This window comes from Paramacrobiotus metropolitanus, unplaced genomic scaffold (assembly GCF_019649055.1).
Source record: "Paramacrobiotus metropolitanus isolate TYO unplaced genomic scaffold, Prichtersi_v1.0 Parri_scaffold0000076, whole genome shotgun sequence".
Lineage (NCBI taxonomy): Eukaryota > Metazoa > Tardigrada > Eutardigrada > Parachela > Macrobiotidae > Paramacrobiotus > Paramacrobiotus metropolitanus.
In genome coordinates this window covers 24,585-51,345 of record NW_026570296.1, presented here as the reverse complement: position 1 = coordinate 51,345, position 26,761 = coordinate 24,585, and the positions used below count along the sequence as shown (strand labels likewise).

Genomic DNA, 26,761 nt, shown 5'->3' with positions numbered 1-26,761 from the left:
TATGCAATATTCCTAGAACTTAACTTTTTCAGTTTTTGCGTACTTACCTCATCATACTGGGTTATTTGTAATCAATTGACTCGTAAAATTTGACGCTAGTATTATCGGACTTATCTTTCAGCAGTACAGTATTAGTGTATTTGTTCAACAGCGGCATGTTTTCGTTGCAGTGTCGATACCGAATATCGTAGTGTTATGGTGTGTTCTTCGTACGAAATGTTCATCCTGTGTTTGTAGCACGCTTTGATAAATTAAGGCTTATGCCAGTGAAGCTTTTCTTTTTTTGTTGAATTATGTATGGGTTAGTAATTTTTGCATGGATATTAGCTTTTGTGATGGGTGTTGGCATATTTGTCAGAAGCAGCTTATAGTCGTGGTACAGTAGTATGTGGATTTTCGTAGTGTGAGTGAGAGCTCATAACACACAAGTGGTCATTTTGAGTGAATCAAGCAGTAGTAATACTAGTTGCAGCATTTTCGGTAAAACTTCGGTTTTTAGTGATTTCGGTAGTAAAACGTATTTTGAGCTGTTAAGCACTTCTCAGTAGTCAGATTTGCAGTTTTCGTACAAATAAAACGAAGCATAAGATCATAAGCAGTAATATTTTTGTTGTCGTAAGAATGGTGTATTACTTTGCAGTAGGTGCAGTATTATTATGTGTCAGTGTAGAAATTCGTAGTGTGGTGTCCAGCTCGAATGCTGTATGGAAGTTGATCTTGAACGTTGAACTTGTTCCAGCTTTGTGAATAATATCAGCAGGCAGTAAGATTTTCCTTTTTTCGCAGAAATTGATAGCGGTGTAGTGTTTTTGTGCGTTCCCACCCTCCCAATCCCGTTTCAGAAATAGCTTTGGATGCGGTTTGAAATCGGCGGTGGTAATTTTCGTGATTGTTTGCAGTAGAGTGGCTTTTTGAGAACGGTGCTCCTCCGGTTGCAGCGGTTTAAATCAACAGTTGTTTCCAGTATTACGCGCTTGTTGCTAATAAGCTCAAAATAGAGTTTTGTCAGTAGAATTTTGAAATACCTTTTGCGGTAATAACTCAGTATTTTTGCTCATAACGATAACAACATCAACGATATGCAGTAATAGTGTTAGCGCTTATCAGTGCCACCATTCCACACTATTTGGTTGCATCCCAATAACCCAATTATTAATCAGTGTAACTTAGCAGTAATTCGCAGAATATGCAGTAATTTTTATCTCAGTATAGGTAACTCGTAGTCCAGTGTTTCAAATGGAATATCAACCAGTTTGATCAAGGAAGCGTTATTAGCAGTGCAGCATGTGATTTTCGGTATTAATTTTTGTTGAATTTCGTAGTGTAATGGTTTTATATCACTGTATCGGCGGTCATTAAAAGCTTACTCCAGCATATGTGATATTCGCTTTAATATTTATAAATGCAGAATTTTCAGTACCTTTTTTACTTTTTTTGCGGCATGTTAGCAGTAACTTTTAGCAGTATCGGAGTGTCGTAGAGTAGTGTTCGTGTATGCAAGGTAATCGTACCAGAACCTTTCCTAATAACTTTGTGCGGTGTGTGAACTTCGATTTAACTTTTTGCAGTCATTTGTAGTAGTTCGGCTTGTGGGTGTAGATAAAATTGAGCATTGAGCAAGATTCCTTAAATGTTAATATGCAGTAGTTCAAATTTCCTCTTTTGTAACATCATAATAACAACTTTTAACATCTTATCATCATCTTGATAACATCTTGGCGCCCCCCGTTGGCCCTTAAAACTTTTAACTCCTTCAGATAATTATAGATGCGGTATGCGTATGGTTAATATTTTCGGTATCGGTAGTTTGTAGTTGATCGGCTTTGTGTTGTCCATACAGATGGATGTGTGGAAAGTCTTATATAAATCCTTACTTGCGGTATTTAGAGTCTCGGTAGTATTTTTAGTAATTCTCGTAGTTTGTCGGCATGTGAGTCAGCGCGACGTGTAACGGTTTTCTTTAACCAACAGTGCGTTAGAGCTAATGCAGATGGCCAGTTTCCTAGAAATTATCTTTTTGTCGAGATTTCGTAGTATATGAGCTTGTGGAGAAAAACTTTAGTTTGTGCGGTTTGTAGTCGAATTTCGGTGTTTTTGTCGAATTTCGTAGCTTAGCGGTCTTTATATCCATATCGATGTCTTCTTAATCTTCTGTAGCAGTTAAAATCAGTGCATTTGTAGTATGTTGCGGTAGAACTTTATTTTTGTGAATCAGCGTAGGATATCGGCTTTAGTGTGTGTTTCTCATCATCCAGTTATAAGCTTACAGGATTTCGATTATTGGTGTTTGTAGCGGTAAAACTTCTTTTTCGTTCAATGTTCGTAGTTAGACGGCTTAAGATCCAGCAAATCCTTTATATCGTCTATATCTCAGTAATAATATTGTTGCGTTTAAACTTTGAACTTTTTACCTTGTTTTTCGATATTACCTTTGCAGTATGATTTTCAGCAGTCTTTAATTTTGTGGCTCATCGTAGTGTTTCGGCTTTAATTGCTTGTAGATCTTTTATCATTGCATCTTAAGTGCATATTTACTCTTCATTTTCAGTAGCAGTATAGCAGTTGGCTTCAGTTTTTGTTAATTTTCGTAGTATTATGACTTTCAGTCCATCAATCAGCTCTGCTTTCACGTACAGACAGCATTGAATTTGCAGATAAGCTTTCGCAGCATGTGCAGTAGAGTTTGTATTTTTGTTAACAGTCGTAGTGTAGTGTCTTTTACTCCATTTACGCAGAACTGCAGTTGAGTGCTTTGTAGAATAGAATGATGCACAGATCTTACATTTTATCACAGTCAGCAACTTTAAAATTCTCAGTTTTTGTTAATTTTCGTAGTATGTTGTCAGTTTAAGCGTTTTGCATTGCGTATCGTCTGAACTTAGTCTAAACTAGTATTTCCTATCAGTGCAGTATGATTTCTAGCTTTTTCTTTTTAACTAGCTTTTGTAGTATAATGTCTGTTTGTTCGTTTTCTACCACGTTTCACGCCTTAGTGCAGATATAACTTTCCTTGTTGCAGTTGGTCTTTTAATTCTCTAATTTTTATTAGTTATTCGTAGTATAATGGTTGTCAGTCGTCTCATACATCCACTTTCAATACGGAATAACATTTAAATGATCAGTCTTTAAGCACTTAATGCTATAAACAACATCCTTTTCAACATCTTTTTAAATACGATAACACATTGGATCTCATGGACGTTCCTGCTCTCCGCCTTTCCACTTCCTTGGACTTCCGGATTGCCACTTACGCTCCAGGATCCGATGACCTATAACACTCAAACTCACTAACAACTTACCGGACCAAGCGATGTTACTTACTTTTGATGGCACCGGATAGTCGGGATGGAATTTGGCGATAGTGCTAGATGTTGCACGCACTATGCGGATGGAGCAGATGTTACTTTTTCCTATGTCCCTATGTTCCTTCCTCTTCGTTCCACGTCGTTCCGCAGAGCTTCACTTTTGTTCCACTACGATCCAGAGAAATCTCGTTTGCGGGGGTGACGTGTACTGGCGTCCCTTAGTACACATCGGTACTACTTTACTACTTCTACCCCTTCAACTAAGGCTTAGGCTTTACTACATCTTCTACGCGAGTCCTGACCCCGAGTCTCTACTTCGACTTCTCAGAAATCCCCAGCAGAGAACTTTGACCGCGACTTGCCATTTCGACGTGACCGCGCTTCGATGACGTAGCTCAACCTATTGTTCTAGTGTATTAGTTGACCTCATGTTCTCATTAGTCCACGTGTAGTGATGCAGCGGTGTGATTAGTCCACGTGTCCTCAGATGTCTCTTATTGGTTAGCGTGTAAATCCCTATTGTTCTCAGACCCGTACCTGCGTGTACGAAGAGCCAGCACTTGCGGTGCCCAGGGCTATATAAGGCGCTCGTCGCCCACACAAATGTCAAGAGTTGTAATCCCAACAAAAGTAGAGTCTTGTTACTCGATCTGATTAACTTCAGGCTTTTGCTCTGGTCTTCTCTTCCAAGTGAGGCTGTTCAAACTGACCTCTGGGTGACCTTTCACCTATTGTCAGGGTCATTCCTCTACTTCGTCGACGTGCATTATCATCTTCGGATAGTCTCGTGACGTAACAGGCTACCCACTTGATCCCACTTGTTTGCCGTGACCTTTCGGTCTCTTCGATCTTCATGCCCTGTAGCGCCAGGTTGATGGATATGTCATACTCATACGCTTCGGCTACCATCTAGCGTCGGACAGGTAACGTATAACTTCACGCATCCCTTGAGTTTCCTTTCGTGTCTTCTCTTTCAGCAGGCTTTCGAGTTCCGGATCCTCTTCTTCATCCTTGCATATCATCTCATACTTGTACATCAACATCCTTGAACTTTCGCTCCATGAAATACATAAGAAGTTGAGATTAAGAGTCGCTCTATTCCCCGACTGGTCGTGGTTTGGGAAGTGCATATTTCCACCGCGCAACGTCTTTATTCTATTCGATTATATTGCACGACATACCGTACTCGTCCAGTAAGGCGTCTAACCGGCGGTCCAAAGCGGAAGCACCAGTCTCCTTCACCTGGTGCTCAGCGAGATAATTCTGGTACTGTAACCGCGCGAGTTTAAGGGACAGTAAATTCCCCTGGACCGCCCGCACTAGACGTCGGTTTCTTTGACTTCAAAGAAGCCGACGCCTAGTGCGGGCGGTCTGGGGCAATTTACTGTCCACTAAACTCGCGCGGGTAAAGTACACTTCCTTCAAGACATCTTCATCCCAGAACAAACGACGCCCGACGGCATCACCGTACACTTCGGCGCAGACGAACATGACCGTGTCAGCTCCCACTCACGCAAACACGCGACAACCGACATCAAACTCGTAACGTCTAACTCGGCTGGGATAACAATCTCCCACTCTCTCTCTCCCGGTAACTGCTTATGCCATGCGGCACAGAGGAACATAAAACAGTCCATTCCAGCGGATCTATCAAATCGGCAGCTAGCATCACATCCCGAACCACTCGGGTGTAAGGCTAACCGGCAGGTATACGCCAAGAACTTGGGCAGTAAATGCACGTCACGCAGCCAGTGAGCTTGGTCGAAGCTGACCACATGCTTCTGGTAGACGAGGCCGTTCGGCCTTCCAAAGAAGCTTGCTTTCATGTTTCATGTTGCTTGCTTTCAAGCTTGCTGTTCATGTAGGGTAATGCAGAGAAGTGATGTTCGTGTACAATGCGACGGTGGTCCGTAGGATCATCTACCAGTCGTACGGTACAGAACATATCACATAGATAATCGTCAATGATAGCTGGTCGGAAAATCAGCGGACCACCTTCCGTGGCGCGTACCGCGATCGACCACCAAGAGCCTGACTGTAGCAACTGCCGACGCACAAAACTGTGCGGCCAAAGGTGTTTAGTGTGGATCCATTGGGCGTGGATAGTGCTGGCGTCAAAATCAACGAAGAACTGGTCGCCATCAATATCCTGCACGTATCCTAACCACCATTCGCCGTTGTCACGCTGTACCAGCACCGTGTTCCCGTAGTTGACGTCGCGGGAACCAGAGTACATCTGGCGGAAGTACACCGGTGTCGCGTTCATGATTTCATGATTTCCAGAAAACCAAAAACAGATTCACTTCGGTAAGTACAACGTTAGGATATGTGAAATCGTAAAACGGTCATGCTACTATGAAAATGCATGCATAATGCATGTGTGTCGCTAGGGAGATCGGTGCAGAAAAGCGAAGGTCGTTTATTGCACATTGCGGATAAATATAAAAATATAACAGCCAAAGCAGCGCAAAGTAATACGGACCGGTTTCTTGTTGTTGTTGATATCGAAAGTCCAACGTGATTGCGATGTTAAACTGCCAAAGCGTGATCGCAGCATGCTGCTGTATCTGTATGCCGTACAGCGCTTCCGGCTGTTTGGAACAAGTTAACAACAGCTCATGATCAATAGCGCCACTTTCAGTTCAGCTGAACACAAGTTCCTCTGAAAGTGTTCGGATACGAATTTTTTACTTTTCGATCAAACCGTTCGAGCGCGAATATAAACTCCAGCAAACCGCTGGCATAAGGATTTTCACTCCGTCGAAACCGTACGCGGGTGAGATTTTGGATCCCTGTAATTCACAATGTCGGAAAGCCAGCAAAAATTGGACGGCCGAACTAAATGACGGACAATTTTACGGTACGGTCCGCCCGGCAGAGCATAAAATCTTCAAAATCGGTTCAAACAACGCAGTTCTTGGGGCATTCCCCCCTGGCAGGGGGAGTTGCAAAGCTCGGGTGTTGCTATAGTTTAAGTAGCTTCAACCGGAAAGGCCAGGCAGCATAAGTTACAACGGAATTTCCGCATTGCCAATTTGCCATATCTTTTTAGTGGAAGAAATCTATGTTTCTACGCTTTCCTCATGCAAAATAATCGTGTTTACTGATTATTTTGAAACAACCAGCTGATCAAAACTGGTGCTGGCGATCCGGCGACGATCTTAAGGTTTCACATGGAAATTTCAGTGGCGCGTTTAAGGGGGGGCTCCCGGGGCCAAAGCCCCCCCGTAAACTACAGATTTGGGTACTTCAAAATGCACAACGGTACCCCCTTCGAAAATTTTACACATATATTTTCCGTTTTCCAACGTACTCCCTCCTTGGTAAAAGATTCGTGGTAGCTACAAAGCTTGTGAATACACTGTGAATCGTGTCAGCAGAAGCACTGTGCTGTGACTGTAAGGGATACAGGAAAGTGCAATAAATGTACAGTAACACTTAACCGATGAAAGATGACCGCAGCAGCCGGTGAGTAGCAAGCCGCCTGCCAAGGACGTTACATAGAAGGCACACCGTTCCCCACTTTTTCGTCTCGTGTGTTTTAGTCGTATATACCGGTAATCACAGCTTTTTGTGGATTTGTAAACTTATGTATTTTATCGTTTTCAACAGTGGCCAAAAAAGAAGCCAGAAAATTGCTACTTTTGGTTGAATTTCTATTCTTGCAGTCAAACCGAGTGTCAGCTTTGCGCTCGGCGCGGAAGTGCACAGCTTTTTTCCGTACCCGTACATAAAAATAATATGTAAATGAACTTGAAGTCCCTGCTCGAAATATAAGCACTGAGCACATCATTTTCCACATTACACGCATGTCTTCTTACTAATTTATTCAAATAAACCAAGCTCCGAAAAGTGCTCGCGCAAGAAAATCGTAATACTATTTTTTATAAATTTTTAGTAAATCACTCAGCAAAAACCTGCGCCGGCTTCGCGCTTCGCGCGAAAATTGACATTTTTAACAAGCTTTATACATGATGCAGTCTTTCTTGTTCTTTAGCTTTTGCTACAAGAACAATTGAATTATTTTACTATTTTTAATAGAATTTCTAGCGATTTTCTCGGGAAAATCGTTCGTTGGCTTCGCGCGAAAAATGTCAGCCAATGTAAATTTGAACCGGTAACCCCGCCCGCTAAAGCGAGATAAGTTCGCCTTATGTTTGTAATGAGATGAATCCAGAACTTAAACTACCTTTATTAACGGGACTTTTTTATCCAGATCCAAATGAAAAGGCAAAAACAGATAAAAATCGCTTAACGTTATAAAAATTTTTCACAAAGGGTTCGCTGGCCCACCCGTGAAAAAAGTTCTAGACGCGCCACTGCTGACGGAATATTTTACATTTCATATTTCACCTACTCGTATCGTTGATTTCTGTAGGTTGCACACAGTGGCAACGAGAAAGAATAAGGACTTGGTTACTCCGTAACTTGGAAGGTCGGAAAAATTGTAAGAGTACATTGCGAAGAATTTCGAAAAATTTTTTTCCTGCAGTGCGAACTCCCCGCGGTTCACTCAGAACCCCCACTGTTTGCAAAATAAGCGGTATGGGTGGGGAAATTGTTTTACAAGCCCAGCCGACTCTTAAAAAGTTAATTACAGCTTAGGACTAAAAAGACGCATAGCCCCATACCCAGATATCCGTACGCATGTGGCAAATGCACTTGTACGACAACCGGATGTTTTAGCTGAGTCGTACAGCGCACTGCGCCGTATGCGTTCGGAAAGCTGTTGGTGGGATTTTGCGTCTTTTTAGTCCTAAGATGTAAGTATATATACGCAGTTCAGTTGTTAACTTAAAGGCGGGACAAACGATGGCTAAGTTTAGCCGTACAGCAGCCCGTGTCGTAAATAGTAGACATTTACAGTTTTATTTCATAATATTGTCATAATTGTATGTTATTTCGAATACAGTGATGCTTTTAAATCAACTAAGTCTCGATGCTCACAGATCGCGCGCATAATTACTGGCAAAAACCTCCAGCAAAGCACAATAACCAATAGTAAGTCAGGTGAGGAAGGCCAGCCCTGACATCTACGTACGGAAAGATGTTAGAAATGTTTAAAACATGCTTTATATACCTATCTAGTTATATTACTTCAGAAATGCTCAACTACGCGGCGGCGTTACTAAGCATCCAGTTTTTTTATTTAGGTAGGTCACGCGCCCACAATGGAGGATCGATGTACACCTACCGTAGGTGTACATCGATCCTCCATTGTAGGCGCATCAGTTTTCATCGGGCTCAGTTATCCGGGTCTAAAATATGAGATAACTAAATAAAAAAACTAACAAAACACAAATAAGACGGTAGTCAGGCGACTACCGCACCGTTAGAAGAGAAAGCGTACTTACCAGCATTCCCATTTTGACCTCGGTCGGTCGCAGCAACCTCGGTCGCAGCGGCCTCGGTCTTTGCGATCGAAGCAACCTGGGTCGCAGCGACCTCGGTCTTTGCGATTGTTGGTAGCATAAGCGGTGGACCCGGCGTCTGGCGACGCTTCCAAATTATGGCCAGCACCGTGAAAAAATTCCGGCCGCGGTTCCGGTTGCGATGTATACGAGTGGATCCATTGCGTAGACGTTGCGATGTAGACGATGCTTTCTTGTGAAAAAAATTTGATATTAAGTTACTACAGGTGTAGTATGCGGTATAGCATGGTAAGTGTTTGCGGAAATGCTAATACACTCTGCACCTTATAGCCTTAAGAATACTGCTACGCTGCCCGATGAGGCCAGGCGGCAGTGGATAATCAGCACCAGCACCGTTTACACCGCACTGAGCTAAACTGGAGTATTGTGAACAAATGTTTCTTCGGCGAATTTATCATTTCCGTGCCCTGAAAGAATTTTATTACTTCACTGCCTGCACTTTTCGGCAGCGAAAGCCGTAAGAAAGCAGGCACTGATATTCAAAGAAAAAATGAATATCTGAGAAAGAAACCAGCTTACCGACTTGCTTGCAGGGATACTGCATGGATACGCACAATATACGTACTGGTAGTATGTTTTTGTTCTTAGTAATCGTTTAACAGCTTCCGCTTAAATGGATTTACTAGCAAAATCCAGGTGCGAGAATAACAAAATCTTTTACTCGCAGTCATTTTAAAACGCTTAACGGCATCCCAGAAAGTATTGGACCCAGAAAGTCTGCAGCAGCAGTTGTATCTGTCGATCAAAAACGCCAAGCAGCGTTATTTTGTGCAGAATCGCAAGAATTCTGCACTCGTTTGGCGCGAAATAAATAAGTTGCTAAACAAGACCAAACCTAATACCGATATCCCATTTGATTTGGACGAACTGAATGAAAAGTTTGCTAGTATTGGTGAGCATGGCATTGAGCCTACACCGGCCAGTGTGCCGGCCGAAGCCGCCTCCGCTGTTTTTGAATTCGAAACGGTTACGCCTGAAACTCAAAATCTTCCAAAAATTGTGTCCAAAAAGAGGAGCGCTGGCCCAACGGAATACCGCAACAACTCTTACATAAAATCTACCCGCTGTTAATCGTTCCGATGACCAATCTAATAAATCAATGGTTTGTTAAACAAACGTTTCCGACTATTTTTAAAATGGCAGACGTGATAGCCTTGCCAAAATGTTCCAACCCGACGTCGGCAAACGAGATGCGGCGAATCACGTTGCTGTGCAATCTGTCGAAAGTTTTTGAAAAAACCGCACAAATGCAGCTGGTAAAATTTTTAAAAGATCAGAACTTGTTGTCGCCAAACCAATCTGGGTTCCGCAACGGACATTCGTGCGAAACGCTACTGTTAAAAGTAACGGAAGCATGGAAAAATGCCGTCGACAAAAGAAAAGCTGTAGCGGTTTTGTTTCTTGATCTAAAAGCAGCATTTCCGTCGGTCTGCCACAATACATTGTTGATAAAACTTCGAGATATCGGAGTAAAATCATCAGCCTTGTCATGGTTTCTCTTACTTGACCGGCCGGCTACAGCGAGTCCGAGATGGTAATCGTCTGTCGAAATGGGTGGAAGTCAAAACGGGTGTCCCGCAAGGGTCGCTTTATAGCCCGAACCTATTCTCTGTTTATCTCAATGACTTTTGAAAACCCGATTCGGTGATATGCAACTAGAAAGCTTTGCTGACGACACTATCGGCTATGTCACGGCAGATACTAAAGTGGAAGCAGCAGCTAAGCTAGAAAGTGCACTCTCCGGAATTACCGGGTGGTTGAACGCTAACCACCTTGTCATTAATGAGAAAAAGTCAAAATTAATGTACATCTTTTCTTCGCGCAGTAGTGAGAAGATACGACCAGCAATCGTGCTAAATGGACATCAGCTCCAACCGGAAACATCCGTTAAGCACATGGGAGTAATAATTGATCAGCATCTAAAATGGACCGAACAGTTTACTAAGGTCCAAAAAGTGTTAGTCATGGAATTGCTCTCATAAATCGTGCGAAAGACGGTCTGTGCGACTCTGAGCGCATTGGACTTTTCTACGCGTTCGTCCAGTCTCGTCTGGACTACTGCTCTACAGTGTGGAGCAGCGCGTCTGCGTCTGTAGCCGGCAGATATATTGGCCTGTTTTCTGTTTGCGTCCTTGCGCGAGAAGCTTGCAGTAGCACACCGTAACGCTATTCGAGCCATTGCAAACTACCCGACAACGCCAGTGAATCTCCTGATTGACCGTTTTGGAATAATCCCACTGTTCACGCGATGGCGGCACCAGGAGGCCATTTGGTTGTACAAGATCAAACATCCGGTGCCGCACAACGTACCAGCGTACCTTACCGATATGTTTAACCTTGGAGAGAAAAGCAGGACGTACAGTTTGCGTAGCGCCAATCAACTGACCATCAGGACACGTGTGGCAACAAAATGCGGGGAAACAACGTTATCCTGGAGACTGGGCAAGCTTTTGGATAAAGTTAACCAAAGCGGCAGTAATATTCTTGAGCTACGTACACTTGGCTGTTTTAAAAGCGCTTTGTTCACGACTAAATTCTTTAACTAACTCTGAGTATGTCGGCTGTTTAGGTGTCTTTTAGGTGTCTGACTTTTCATGGATGTTAAATTGTGTTCTCCGTATTTCTCCAGCCAGGTTTAAAATCCCATGCTAGATGTCATCCTAGCCGGATATGGGTTACCTGCACTGACTCGAATTAAATTAGATTAATTAAATTATGCTGTTTGGAATTATTGGTTACAGAATCAGTACAGACTACTGTTCTCGAGCAGTTGGTTGGTTAACCCACTTTACAGCGCACGGTCTGCCGGCTGTTAGTGTGGTCGGCAGCGATGCTGACCGGAAGCTGGATACCGTTTATACAGGTGACAACGATGGGATTGCACGATCATCCCATGTAAGTAACGCTAGGACATCGCCAGAGTTCATTGGCAAGTGTACAATAAGATTCACCGAGCAAAACAAACTGATGAGCAGCATGACTCACCGTTGTTTATCGCGGGAATGAGTTGCCGGTCCCGCACACTGCACTACATCCTATTTTCTTCTTCATAGACTTATACAAATCATTTGGCTACAGAATGTCATAAACCGAAACAAAAAAGTTTTTGGATTGCACGAAAGTGAAAGTTTCCGTGTATGTACACGAATTTGGTACCATGTACCGGGCCACTTCCCTTAAGCGCGTCGCTCCGCGTGCAGTAGCCGGCATAAGTACCTTATGTACAATACATTGTACTTAAGGCCAGTTAGCGAATACATATAGCGTGTAATGTTACATGTTTGCGTCAACGCGCGAGACACACCTCTAGAGTCTAGATCTATTGGCGTTTATGGCCGATTTCCGCTGCTCCAACGCATTTCAGTAGTGATCAGTTCGACAACTCATTTCCGGTAAATTTGGGGATTCTGCCGAGTGACCCACAGATGACAGAGAACACTGCACAGGAGTCGGCTGCTGCTCACCGATGTCACGGTGTTCCGGTCGCCAATTATAATTATGACCTGTTCCCAATGAGCAGCCGCAAGGCGGAAAAGAAATGCTGTCTGCCGGGTCGATTTTGCCACTCTGCTGGACACAACAGTATCAACACAGCCACGTACCCTCTCGTTCACATTACTCAGCGTCATTCAGTCGACGGCAGATTTGGTTATTTTCTTGCTCCTGACCTCCAGCAGCCTCGGCGCTAATCCCTTATTCAGTAAACCACTTTGCAGAGCTGGTTGAATTACTGAATTACGTGCACAAGCTTACAGCACAGAATAATAATTGTGGGCATCTATTTGGTGCGAGCACACTGGGTAAAAATGTACTGCTTACGGCATAACTTCTAAAATGCCGTATGTCTATAAAGTTTTTCTCAGGTGCTGGCCACAACTCACCGTGCCGATCTTCATGGCACGGTGACAAACAACCGATTCCAAGAGAACGTTTTTCTTTACTTATTGTAACTCGAAGCACACTGAAAAAAATGAAAAAAACGGAACAACTTCAACGATGAAAATGTCATGTATTGTCAAGAAAGCTTTACTGGGCATCATCAGACAGCAACTATATCGCAATCATTCCAAATTGACCGAATACGCTGACCCATACGGCTCACGGTTTCCCGATTGTGAACCCACGAATGATGCGAGTCATCCATATGAACCAGCTGCACCAATTCTGCATCCAATAAAGTATCCAGGTGGTTGTATTCCGTCTGCATATAATGCGCATCCAGCAGCCGTTCCTCTTCGGTGGTAAACATGTTGCTTAACCGATTAGCTCGAAAGAGAATGATGTTCCTGACATTCCCCATTAGGTTGCGAAAGTCTGTTCTATCCCGGGTACAACGATAGTAAATGGAATCGAGGATGTACTTATCCGGGTAACCAATGCTACACCCTGCTGCCCGCACATCGAAATACGAATCAATAAACATCAGATTGTCAATTCTGTCTCCGTTCTGAGCTAACTGGCGGGCGACTTCCAGCGCCAACGTGCCACCAAAACTCCATCCCAGAAGATTGTAGGGTCCATAGGGTTGCAGTTGTTTCACGTAGCCAATATAGAATTTGGACAGCTCTTCAAAGGTCGTATCCGTTTTGCTTCGATACATGTAGTAGTTGTTAAAAAGAATTAGATTGAAGGCTTTTAGTTCTGGCGCCAAATTGTTCAGATAACTTTCGGCGCCTCCTTCTAAAGGGGGAAAGAAGAAAATCACGGGAGCGTTCTGGTTTCCGGAAAGGTCAATGTAAGGTTCAAATTCTGTCATTGCGTTCGTATCCAGGTTGATAAGTTGCTGAAGGGTTTCTCTGAAAGAAGAAGCCAGGCACTCGGTTATTTCGCTGTCCAGACGACTATTTATGGTGAAACGTATTTCGTCATTGGCACAAAGTCCTGAAATTTCGATGATGTCGTCGTTCGCAAAGTTGCTGTCAGCTGACGGATCATTCCCATAATCAGAGGTCATCTCCGTTAATGTCCAATCTGCCTCCTTATGATTGCTGAACCGGCCTAGGTAGTTAAAACAGATCTTCGGCAATGTACTGTTGTAACCAATGAGACTGCCGTATCCCAAGCCTTTGTTTGGAATGACCTTATGCAAATACTCGCTGACGCGAAGGAGCGTTTTTTTTAAACTGTCTCGTACATGCAAAGCCACAGGATACATTACTGTGAACCAGCCGACAGTCCGGCTAACATTCATATCGTTCCAGGGCTCCCTTCCATGACCTTGCAAGGTCACATAGTTAGTTTTTTCTTTGGTCGCACTTTGCAGGGCGTACGCTAGCGCTGTTAGCAATAAATCCCTGATTTCGAGCGTATTCAAGTTTCCTTCTCGTCGCAATAGGCGCTCCGTTTCTGTTTTGGACAAGCATATGGTGGTTCGATAAGCTTTTTCCCGGGCAGCCAATGGGGCCAGGATACGCTTGTTATACAATTCAGCCTCGCTGTACAGGTTTCTCCATAGGGTCTGTTCCGCTTCTGCGTTCTTGGCGTAGTCTTCGATAGCTTTGCTCCATTGCCGGTAACTGGTGAGTTTGTGGCCCAGATTTCCACCGTCGTAAAGGATTTTGAGGTCGTCAGAGATAATTCGCCAGCTGACGGTGTCGGCGATCAAGCGGTGCATCGCAAACCACACCCGCGCTGAACCATCAATGTAACCGTGCAAGTAACCTGCAGTGAAGCTTATATTACGTCACTGGATCTGGGAAAAAAGTCTGGAAAAATTCATAATTCTGCTGCCTTCAAATCCCCTCTTGTTAATGGATGCTGTTAAGCAGTAAGGGTGTGTCTTAATTTAATGGATTCTCCAAACACAATATACAGGTGTTGTTTTACTTTTACTTTTACGAATGCTACGACATAGTACGAACCAGTGTAGGTAAACAGTAACCGCAACACTTATGATCCTTACCAATGCTGAATATGGGACCGCTTGAAATGTCGAATTCGTTCTGCAAACGTAAAATGTTTTCCGGATTTGGACTATTTTCCACGGAAAGCACTTTGATCGGGACTTTTTCGGGTTTCAAATCGTAATTCTGTGTGATTTTGTCCCCTTCCTTTCGGAACCTTAGGCGAAAGGCATCGTGATGTTCGATCAGCTTTTCCACAGCCTCTTCCAGCCTTGACAAATTAAGCGGCGGTGTTCTAATGGTAAAAGACTGATTCCAGTGATTTCGGTTATCTAGTTTCTTGTCGAAAAACCACTTCTGGATTGGTAAAAGTGGGACCGTTCCCCTTAAAATCCCCTGTTCAGAAGCAGTATTCAGAACATCCTCCGCAGGCTGCATTCGATTGGGCAAAACGGCGTTATCGGTGATCTCGCGTATTGTTCGGAACCTAAAAATATCCTTGAGGGAAACGCTCGTCTTTGTCTGTTGACGCATACGTCCAATAAGCTTAAGTGATGTAATGCTGTCGCCGCCCAGGCGGAAATAGTCATCATCGATACCGATATGGGGAACACCCAACAAATCCATCCAGATTTGGCAGAATTGTCGTTCTAGATGGTTTCGGGGTGGGGCGTACAATTTCTGAACCAGTACAGCATCTACATCGGGGAGCGCATTCGTGTCCAGTTTGCCATTGATTGTAACCGGAATTTCGTCTTTAATTTGTATAATCCTGGCTGGTACCATGTAACTTGGTAATTTTTTCCCTAAGTGCGATAGAATTTTGGTTTCCTCAAGTAAAAAATTTTCTTTTGTCACAACGTATCCAACAAGATACGGATTTCCGTGACGACCTTTGGGCAGTACGACACACTGTTTAACCTTTGGATATTCCGCCAGGGCTGCTTCAATTTCACCAAGTTCCACTCGTAAACCGCGAATTTTGATCTGCGTATCAGTGCGCCCAAAGTACTCTAGCGTGCCATCCATAGCGCAGCGAACTAAATCACCGCTTTTATACATCACTGTGTGCACGCCGAGTTGTTTTTCGGCTGTCGTCTGGAAAATATTCGGAAGATATCGCTCGCTTGTAAGCTGTTGTCGATTAAGATAGCCCCGCGTAACGCAATCGCCGGACAGGTAAAGTTGGCCAACAGCACCCTGTGGCAAAGGCTGCAAACTGTCATTGAGGACGAAACATTTCGTGTTGGACAGCACGCTGCCCAAAGAGTTTAGACATACATCGTTGGCTTGGTATGTGCAGATCATGTTGTACACCGTGGTCTCAGTGATGCCGTACGCGTTATTTAAAATGCCTTTATATTCACGTCGGATTTTCTCAAACTGGATGGCAGTAAATGCCTCGCCGGCTACGGTGACCATCTGCAGACCGGGAATCCTCGATAAATCGATTTGCTGCAAATATGTTGGTGCACCACTCAAATAGGTCAGCCGGTTCTCGTTCAGGCACGCGTAGAAGTCATCGTCAATCGCTATGTTGTTGGCTACAACGATCAGTTTGTTGCCACTCAGCACCGACAAGGCCATCTGTTCTATGGACAAATCAAACACGTAGTTGGAAAGAAGAAGAACGCCGTGCAGATGTGGTTGATCCTTTACAAAATAGCGGTCTATCAAACTGTTTCGGAAGCCAACCACAGTTTTGTGGGGCACCAGTACGCCGTTGGGTGTTCCCGTTGTGCCAGAGGTGTAGATCACGTAGGCTAGATTCTCTGCATCGGCAAATGATTCACAGTTATGTAGTGGTTGCTCATTCAGAACCGAAACGAACCCAGGACTGTCTATTCCGATGGTTGTCACCGTAGAACCGACAAAGTCCTGTATTCGGTTAATATAGTGATGATTAGCGATGATAATATGGGTACCGGCATCTTTCAGGATAAGTCGAACACGCTCGTCAGGATAGCTGGGATCAATAGGGACATATGCGGCACCGGATTTCCAAACTGCGAGAATGGTAATAATTGTTGTCTCGGATCGGTCGAGAAGGAGAGCCACCAAAGTATCGGGACGGATGGAGAATGTGGACTGCAAGTAATGCGCTAGCTGGTTTGATCTCTCATTAAGGGTTTGATACGTTAGACGAGTATCCCCGCACACCACCGCCACAGAGGCTGGTGACCTTTCCGTTTCCTGTTCGAATAGCTGGTGTACGAGGGGCATATGCACAGGTTGACTGTTCCTTAACGAAGTACTGCTGTCGTCTAACGCATGGTCGTCTTCGTTGACCAAATGCAGGCTGGCGAGTTTTCTGTCATCCGCGACATTCAGTTTCGCAATCTGCTTCAAGATGCAAACATAGCAGTCTACCATGCTGGTAATAGTGGTGGGGCTGAACAGGCTTGTAGCAAAGTTCATTTGTCCTGTCAGCACGGCACCCCTTTCGCTCATCGTCGTAGTTATATCATACTTCGCCACAACGTTGAACTGGGTTTGCGGTTCGTACGGATACATCTTAAAATCACCAGTGTAATGGTCTGTTTCCGGTTCGTCGGTACTGGCAAAATGATTCAACGAGAACACAACCTGGAAAAAATAATTTCGACAGCGTTTATAAATTATTACAACAACCATAGAAGCACCCCCTATCTGTATCCATGTGTAAAAGCTAACCTGGAATACTGGGTGGCGACTAGGATCTCTATCCAAATTTAACCCTTTTACCAGGCTTCTAAAAGGCAAATCCTTATGGGAATGGCATTTGATCATTTGAGCGCTGACAGTTTCAATGTATTCGACTATTCTTGTTTGCAGATTGACATGTGTCCTCAAAGGGATCATATTGACGAAGAACCCGATCAGGTTTTCCAGTTCGACCCGGTCGCGGTTTGCAACGGGTGTGCCAATAACGACGTCATCTTGATTTGCGTAATTGCTTAGAAGAAATGCGTAGGTACTGAACAGAATGGCAAATAAGCTGACGCGAAGCTGCTTTGCCAGATTTTTCAGCAGTTCTGTAGTTTGCTGGTCAAGCTCGAAGCCGACATTTTCTCCAGCATATTCGATGTGAGAAGGCCGCAAGAAGTCGGTTGGAAGGCGGAGACTTTCGAACCCATCCAGATGCTTCATCCAAAATGCTCTTAGATCACCCAGTTTCTGCTGCGAAAGGAACTGCCGCTGCCCGACAGCATAGTCGTTGTACTGGATAGTGAGATCTGGAAGATTTGGCACTGGTATCACTGAGGTTTGATTGTTCTGATAGAAAGTATAGTATGAATGCAGATCCTGCTGAAAGATCTTCCAGGACCATTCATCGAAGCAGGCATGATGGACGAGAATGTTAAGAACCAAAAACTGCTTATCATCTGCAACATCAAAAACGGTGACCTTTATTGGCAACTCCTCATTCAGTTTGAACACATGCAGCGATGCATTGTGGAGTTCGTCATCCAGTGTCTCGAGCTTGTCGACAAAACGTTCATCAATCATAAAGATTTCGTCGATGGTGTTATCGGCCATAATATGCTGTTCGTAGCTACCATCAAGTTTCGATCGCTGAAAAATCGTTCGCAACGCTTGCTGTCTGACAATTAGCGATATTAAGGCTCGTTTAAGGTTGCTCCTGTTCACCGACGAAGGAATTCGAATGCTTAAAGAGACGTTGTAGGCACTTGTGCCATTTTCGTAATCTTGGATGAACAAAAGTTGTTCTTGTGCCAAAGATACCGGAACGTTTTCCTTGTGGGAGGAAACAAGGGGTTGCGCCGCGCTACCAGATGCTAAGATGCAGCTTGACAGCGCTTCGATGGTCCTATGTCGGAAAATGGACGCAATGTCGATGCGCGACTCCGAAAAGGCTTTTGCGATTTCAAAAAACAGCCGCTGCACACTGAGACTATCACCGCCCAGACCAAAGAAATCATCGTGTATACCGATTGCATCAACGGCAAGCCCGAGTACCTCCGACCAAATGTCACGTAATTTTGTTTGCACGGGAGTGGTTGGCACAGCAATCGCTTGGTGTGAAGAACAGTCAATGTCTGGTAGGTTCTTTGCGTCTAGTTTGCCGTTAACCGTTATCGGAATTTCGTCAATACGCATTAACCGATGGGGTACCATGTATTCAGGGAGGCTTATCTGCAGAAACTTCTTCATTTCGTGTTCAGCAATGTAAGCGTTGGACATGTAGTATCCGATTAAATATTTTCTAGTTTCGGTATTCGCAGCAGATGTATATTCTTTTGTCGTTACCACTGCCCGTTTGACGCCGGGATAAGAGATCATAGCCGTCTCGATCTCGCTAATTTCAATGCGCAGTCCTCGCATTTTTACCTAGAAATGTAAGAATAGGTCTTTGGTTACTACGAGTAGAGTAGGGTAGTAGAGTATCTCAGTTTTAAACAGTGCACAAATGGATTACCTGCATATCATTGCGGCCCAAGTACTCCAGTTCCCCATTTGGTAACCATCGCACCAAATCACCTGTTTTGTATATCCGTCCGTTTGTACCCTCTAGTCTTTCTTTCTCCGTTTGAAAAGGATTTGGCCGAAACCGATCCGCGGTCAGTTTCGGACGGTTCAAGTATCCCCGTGCCACACCGACCCCACCAATGTATAATTCACCAACTCCACCTACAGGCGCACACTGCATATCGTAATTGAGAACATAGCACTTGGTGTTGGCCACCGGAAATCCGATACTTTTATTGGTTCGCTTTTCGTGAACCGGGTATAACCGTTTGTGGCTCGTGATGGAAATCTCGGTGGGCCCATATCCATTGATAATCAACCCTTTGAAACCTTTCCGTATCTTGTTAAATACCGGCTCGCTAAAATCCTCCCCAACCGCATCGATGCGGGTCAGGGAATGTTCAAATCGATCGTACTCGTACATCTGCAGGACAGACGGCGTACCGGACAAATAAGTGACCTTATTGCGCTGGATGTATTCGTACAGCCGGGCTTTGTCGGTGCGCATCTCATCGTTGAGAACAACAAGTGTTTGTCCATTCAACAGCGCATCGGTCATTTGTTCCACGAAGTGATCAAAGACATAGTTGGAAAATGATAGGAACACTTCCTCTTGTTGCTGAAGCTTGAAAACTTTACTCAGCGATAATTGCAAATTAACCACACCCATGTGCTCCACCATGACGCCCTTCGGTTTCCCTGTTGTTCCTGATGTGTAGATGACGTAGGCCAGATCCGTACTCGATGACGTCGGTCCGACGTTATGCCACAGGCATGCAGCGCCCTTTAATACGGATTCAATTGGCAGAATCAAAATGTCCTTGCCGGCAAGTAGCTGAAATCGTGCAACGTGACGCTGATTCGTAATGAGGAGTTTGGCTGAGGTGTCTTGCAGGATGAACTGAATTCGATGGTCAGGGTAGTTGGGATCAATAGGTACATAGGCCGCACCCGATTTCCACACGCCCAGGACGCTAAGGATCATTAATTCGCTCTTATCCAAGACAAGAGCGATTAGCATGTCCGGTGGGATGTTAATCAGGCTGCACAAGTGATGCGCCACCTGGTTGGCACGTTCGTTGGTTTCCTTGTAGGTCAAGCGACGGTCCTCGTAGACGATGGCGGTTTTGTCGGGATTTCGTGCTGCCATGTCTTCGAAGACATTGTGCAGAGTCTTCTCTCGTGGAAACTGACTTTCGGTATCATTCCATGCGTCAAAAAGAAGTTGCTGTGATGACGGTACGTAATCCAGAGTACTACTGTTTTGTTCGGGATTTTCATTAATTTGGTTTAGCAGTTTAGCGAAGACGTCCAGTAGTTGGAGGACAGCGGTCTTTGAAAACAGGTCCCCAGCAAACAGAAGAGTTATCTTGATCGACTGTCCCATTTCCTTAGCAAGAATGGCTAACGGATGATCCAGCTTTTCCACTGTAAGCTGCTCTTGAAATCCCATCCTGTCCCGGTGTGGATCACTTCCGCTACTGGGACCGCTAGCATAGTTCTCCAATACAAAAAGACTATCAAAAAGACCGTGCTTCAACGCCCCAGTGTTAACGTGTAGCAGCTCCACGTTGCTTCGGTCGTTCATTGCTGATATCTGCAAGATCGAAAAAAAATGTGGAGCCCTTTCCGTCATATCATTTTCTATAACGATAAGTATGTTACATAACATGAGAATTCTTTTAGTTAATTAGTTATTGACATAATTTTTAATCCGTCTTCTTCATCCATACAACTGTATACTAAAATGTACCATCAGACTTAACCAGTTACAGTATACTTGTATGTATATACGAGGGCCCTTTCATAAGTTTTAGCCTTTGATACGAACCAAAATTAATAAAATTATGATCTGATTTTTCAAAAACTGTAGCATTCATAACTAGATCATAGGGCAATGGCCGAGGTGATACCGCCCACGGCTGGCGACTGGCATCCGTTCGTGCAAAGGTACCCAGGCTCAAAATGCCTCGCGTCAATAATGAGTTAATGTTTTACCGACCGCGGATTTTCTTTACATATTTCAAGAAATTGCTAGAAAAGAACACTGGAGTTTTATTTCTTGGCGAATTATTTATTCTTTTCCTTGATTCATTGCCATCACGTTCTAACGTTTGTGGACTAGTTAAGCTATTTCGAGCTGGGCAATCTTCTGTGACGTAGGCCAGGGAATTGAGGAACCATACTTTAATGTTTACATCTAGACAACGTCTCTTCTAAAACAGCCACGAACAACAATAATCTCGTTGAACCATGGAAGCAATAGTAGAGGGACTAAACATTTAGGAAGCAATGGTTTCGAGGAATCGCTGCAGCTCCTCACAGATAAGCTTGGAGAAGATTGACTTTGACACGGTATAGCCTCCGTACGGGGCAACCCCAAGATAGCACGCACCTACACTTTTCGTCCTTTCGCTCATTTGTTTTGCAACATCACGCAAGAATATCTTGACGCAGCCATTTTATCAACATAGCCTAGTCTTCTACTAGTTCAAAATAATTTTCACTTTAAATGCAATATTAGATGTCTAAGAGCAAAAAGCATAAAAAGAAGAGAAACAGAATTTTTATGGGTCGATCTCCTCTTTACCGCGTCATTTTTCTCTGAATTCGTTTCAAGAATTGGGGAGCAGATGCCTGCAGTGCAGACAGAGTAGAGAAGTAGATTTTATGGATTCGAAAAAGTAAATTTGATTTAGTTCAAAACCGTGCAGCAAAGACTAAAACTTATGAAAGGGCCCTCGTACGTACTGTAGACTCTCTAGCTTCTACTAAACGAAGCTGATAGCCTGATACGAACTGCTCGACCTCCTGCCGAGAGTTCAGCACATTGCTAAAATGGTCTTTCCAAGAACAAATAAAAACAGTAATGGATATTTATCTCTACGCCGATTTATTCAAACATCCAGTAATTAACTATCCGATTTTTTCAGTGATTTACCTGCATTTGTATGGATCTGATGCATTCGATAACACTTTGATGGCTGTGGTTTTCGTGATTGACCACTAGCGGTAACGTATTAATAAACAGACCCACTGCTGATTCAATACCGTCGATCGGAATATTACGTCCAGATACCGTTGTGCCCACCACTGTCTGTCTGCTGCCACCGTAAACGGACAATACTTTGTGCCAGGTAAACTGCAGAACGGAATGGAGAGTAACGCCGTTCTGGGAGCAAAACCTTTTCAATCGCGCGCAATCGTCTCCACTAATTATCACACTCTGCTCCAGCTGTTCTTCGATATGGTCGTAACTTGCCATGACAACTTTGTATTTATGCTTTTCCTTCAAAATACCATTCAGGTCACATCTTTCGGAAATTTGTGCCGTTTGTTGCTGCCAGTAGCCTTCGTGTTCCTTGCGGTATGCATGTAGATATCGTTGGGCGACCGCGTAAGTGCAGTCCGGCTCAAAGGTCACCTGATCCTGAATTGAAAACGAATCTTTAATGACGTCCTCAAGGACAGCCAATATCTTGACCTGAACCAACTTGTAATAGTTTCACGCAAATATTCGGAAACATCAACAACTTATGTGGATAATATATATCGGAACATACGAGCCCACATTATTGTACGTCACGAGGCGACTGTAGAAAGTACGTATATTACGGCTATTTACAGAAGGCGAAGCAGGCTCCAGCTCTCGAGAGAACACATATTCAAAATAGAAATTTAGAATCTTAACAGTTGTCGGATCCTCAACTTTGAATTTTGTATTAAAGTAAGACAGCATTAAGCTATAATATATGATCACTTAAAAGCAGGAAATGCGGAAGGGGAATACTTATTCAAAAAAACTTACACTGTTTGATTGGATCATGCGGGTATAGAACTCATGGAGACAACGGAAAATAACAGCAATACTCCAACCATCCACGATAATATGATGGCAACTAAACACCAGCGTAAACAGTTCATCATTCCGCTTTATGAGGTAAATGCGAAACAGATTGCCTTTCTCCAGATAGTATTTCTCGGCTCGATCTCTGTGAAGTAGATCTTTAATCTGCTTCTCGTGTGCATCGAATTTGCCCTCGTTTGATACATCCACAAAGCGGTAGTCAAGAGCTTGGCTGTCATCCACGATTTGCAGCACCCTCTGGTCAACAACCTCGAACCTCAAACGCAAAGCCGGGTACTTCCGCTGAGTGTGTATCCAGGCATTATGCATATAGTCAGGCTGGATGGATGACCGGTATTGACAGACATTCTGCATGGTATAAGCGTCATCGCTTTCATATTGCTTAAGGTATCGGTAAAATAGTCCTTGTTGAAGACCGTTGGCCGGCATAATCCCAGTTTTCTCGTCGGCTTTCTCGTTATTTAACGGCAGTAAGTTATCATCGTTAACAATAGCATTCCGTTGCAGGTGTGAGGCCAAATTTTGCGCTGTTCGCAGTGCAAAAATATCCTCGACTGTTAGAACTCTACTTAGTCGCTTGCGCACCTGTCCGATTACATGGATCGCTTGGACGCTGTCGCCACCAACGCATAGAAAGTCATCAGTCGCGCTAAGATGATCGAAAGGGATATTCAGAACCGTTGCAAAAATGTCCAGGATTTCTTTTTCCCAGTGGTTGCAAGGGGGGAATTTTTCTGTGCTGTAGTCATTGCTGACATCCGGCAGTGATCTAACATCCAGTTTGCCATTAGTTGTTATCGGTATCTGTGCAATTCGTACTACTCTGTGTGGTATCATGTACCGTGGAAGTTTGGTTGTCAGATAGCCCAAGATAGCATTTTCTTCAGCATCGCCAACGAAATATCCCACCAAAGACTTTACTGCACCGATATCTTTGGCCACAACAACACTTTGTGTAACACCCGGAAACTCGGAGAGATGTGCTTCGATCTCACCGGGTTCAATGCGGATGCCGTGTATTTTGACCTGATTATCGTTTCGACCAAGGAATTCCAGCTCACCATTGCTTAACCATCTAGCCAGGTCTCCTGTCTTGTACATTCTGGCATTATGACCGTATATCTTCTCTTGTTCTGTCTGAAAAGGATTTTTGAGAAATCTCTGGGCCGTCAGATCGGGCAGCTGCAGGTATCCTGGAGAAACCCCCGCGCCTCCGATGTACAGTTCACCGATTTCCCCAACCTTGACTGACTGGAGTTGTTCGTCTAAAACGTAGCATTTCACATTGTTCAACGGTTTTCCGATACTGCGGTCTAATCTTTCCGATCCTGCTGGGAAAAACTTTCCTGTGGTGACAAAAGCTGATTCCGTAGGACCGTATTCGTCGATAATGGTGCCGGTGAAGGTTTTCCGGATTTTGTTATAGCAGTGTTGCGTTAGTTCCTCTCCGGCGCATAATATTTTGGAAAGTGCGGGACATTCCGAGTAGTTGTACTGCTGCAGCAGGGATGCCGTGCCGTTCAAGTAGGTGATACCTGACTTCTGCAGAAAACTGCTGAATTTTATGGGATCATATTTATCCTGATGCGGCACAATGACGAGCGTTTGGGAATTAACAAGTGCCATTAACATTTGTCGCAGAAACGGCTCGAAGACGTACTCCGAGAACAGAGCAATGCGTTCGGAGCCTTCCTGCATTTTATATCTCGCTGATAAGTCGACAATGCTGTTAATGACATTTTTGTGTTCCTTTAAGACACCTTTCGGTTGACCCGTAGTACCGGATGTGTATGTCACATATGCCAACGCGGAAACGTTATCTTGTGGCAGTGATGTTGAAGATAGTGGTTTTAGGTTATCGATAGCGAAGATATTGCGCGAGGGATACAACATGGACAGGCGCGATTTATATGACGTGTTAGTAAGTACAGCCACAGCCCGGGTGTCATTCAGAATGAAACGTACGCGATCGTCTGGATAAGCCGGAGCTATCGGGACGAACGCGGCTCCAGCTTTCCAGATAGCCAGAATGCTGACGATCATAAGCTCACTTTTGTCCATAAAAAGAGCAATCAGCTGATCCCCGTTGATTATCAGCGTTGTGTGAACGTAGGATGCCAGGTTGTGGACCCTTTCACTGAGCTCCCTGTAAGTGACTAGTGTATCTTTATTGATGATTGCCCATTTACGAGGAGCTCTTTCCACTGATTTTTCAAAAAGTTGTATCAAATTTGCAGCTGATGGAAGGGGCACATCCGTGTTGTTCCATTCTTCCACGCATTCAGCTCTTTTGAAAAACGGTTTCCGGGCTTTTCAGTCCACTCAACGGCAGAGTCAAGATTGCCAACCAGCCGGGTTTTAACCGTCATTGTTCTATGAATATCAAGACATTTAAGTTTTTGTTGTTTATAATAACCAATACGCTCAACCGTGCACAAAATTCACGAATGGTACCATCTCCCATTCTTCATGATACCCGTTCTTTAACATAACGCGGTGTTTTTTTACGCTTCCGTATTGATTGGTTGTTTTCTGTAACAAGGATCTGCGATTGAAAACTTTATTCCGATTCACTAGCAGAAAGATTCTCGTTTCTACCACGGTTCCTCATTGTACCGGCTTTTTCGTGGTAATGAAGGAAACGCTGTTATCTAAGGAAACGCTGCGACTGTTTGAAATGCGGTGAATTGGTTTCATATAGTTCATATATATATCAAAATTTCAGATAACTTTAACGATATTGGTTGGTTTTTTAACGTCTCATTATGGATCTTTTTAAGCAATATCAGACAAGTGCATAAGCCGACTGTATTTTTTTTGGTGTTTCATGGATATTGCTAAAAGAAGAGAATACGATCTGGCATCAAGTGCCGTAATGGAAACAATTGTAGATTTTGCTAGCGTTTGTGCACATTTACAAAACATACCTGCTCTCGACTTTTCCGCGTCGTAAAAGAGCCGCTTTACGTGCCAAAAACATACCCCGTCGTAACTGGACCGCACTAGGTCTTAGCTGTGCATCAAACTGGAAGCATCCAAGAAAAACCGGCGCCATGTCAGGATTATTTTGACAGCACTGGATATGATCCGGAATGCAGAGTCCATCCCCAACCAGCAGCGTTATGGCGGTGAAGGCATTTTTAGCTTGATTTAGCAAACCTGAATTTCCGTTGGACATTTGTCGGTAGTATTCCGGATCCCGTGCGTTGAAAATGTATAAACACAGACAAGCGAAATTCCATATATCTGATGAACTTTCATTTTTATTGTCCCCCCGGAGGTCTTCTGGTGCCGAATACAGCAAACTTCGCACCGCCTGGTCCTTTCCGATGTGCTCGTCGTGCAATCGCGTTTGACAGCGTTTCCTCAGTACCGCTCCGATGCGGCCAATAAGCACCTTATTTGGTCGAAAATCCATTCCGCAAATTGCACTCTCATGCAGTGCCACCATTTGCTGCAGTACTGTATCCGCAATCCAGATTTTGTGACTTGGCGATAGCGTGTTAAGACCATTTTTGTCGTGGGAAATGTCGATAAGCTCAGCAATGAGTGAAGGAGTCCGAACGAGTTGCTCCACTGTCACTAAAAATAAATTCTTAGTTCTGCAACGAGGTGCAGAAAATGAGGAACGTTGTCGTTCACTTCCATACAGTTTGTAAGGATCTGAATGAGCCATGAGTTGGAGGAAATTAAGCTGCGTGCACTGCCATGCAGTTAGCTTACTGACGGTACGCTAAGAGTGCCGCAGTTAGCCAGATCGTAATACTCACAACCTTGACGGTGCGATATGAGAAGCAGAGAAGGTACAGGCTTGTTCGGTGCCGGCATGCATGCAAAACGTTA

General features: G+C 44.0%; 1 protein-coding gene across 1 annotated transcript; it reads right to left on the bottom strand.

Annotated features, from left to right (window-relative positions):
* Window positions 1–12,661: 12,661 nt before the first annotated feature.
* LOC129595266 (N-(5-amino-5-carboxypentanoyl)-L-cysteinyl-D-valine synthase-like) lies at window positions 12,662–26,682 on the bottom strand. Its single transcript, XM_055492216.1, has 7 exons — window positions 25,846–26,682; window positions 22,859–25,291; window positions 21,992–22,480; window positions 19,001–20,647; window positions 17,254–18,912; window positions 14,640–17,166; window positions 12,662–14,398 (listed from the first exon to the last, which is right to left on the bottom strand). Exons 2-7 carry the CDS (start codon window positions 24,977–24,979, stop codon window positions 12,777–12,779), a joined length of 10,065 nt encoding a protein of 3,354 aa, XP_055348191.1. The 5' UTR covers window positions 24,980–25,291; window positions 25,846–26,682; the 3' UTR covers window positions 12,662–12,776.
* Window positions 26,683–26,761: the final 79 nt, after the last annotated feature.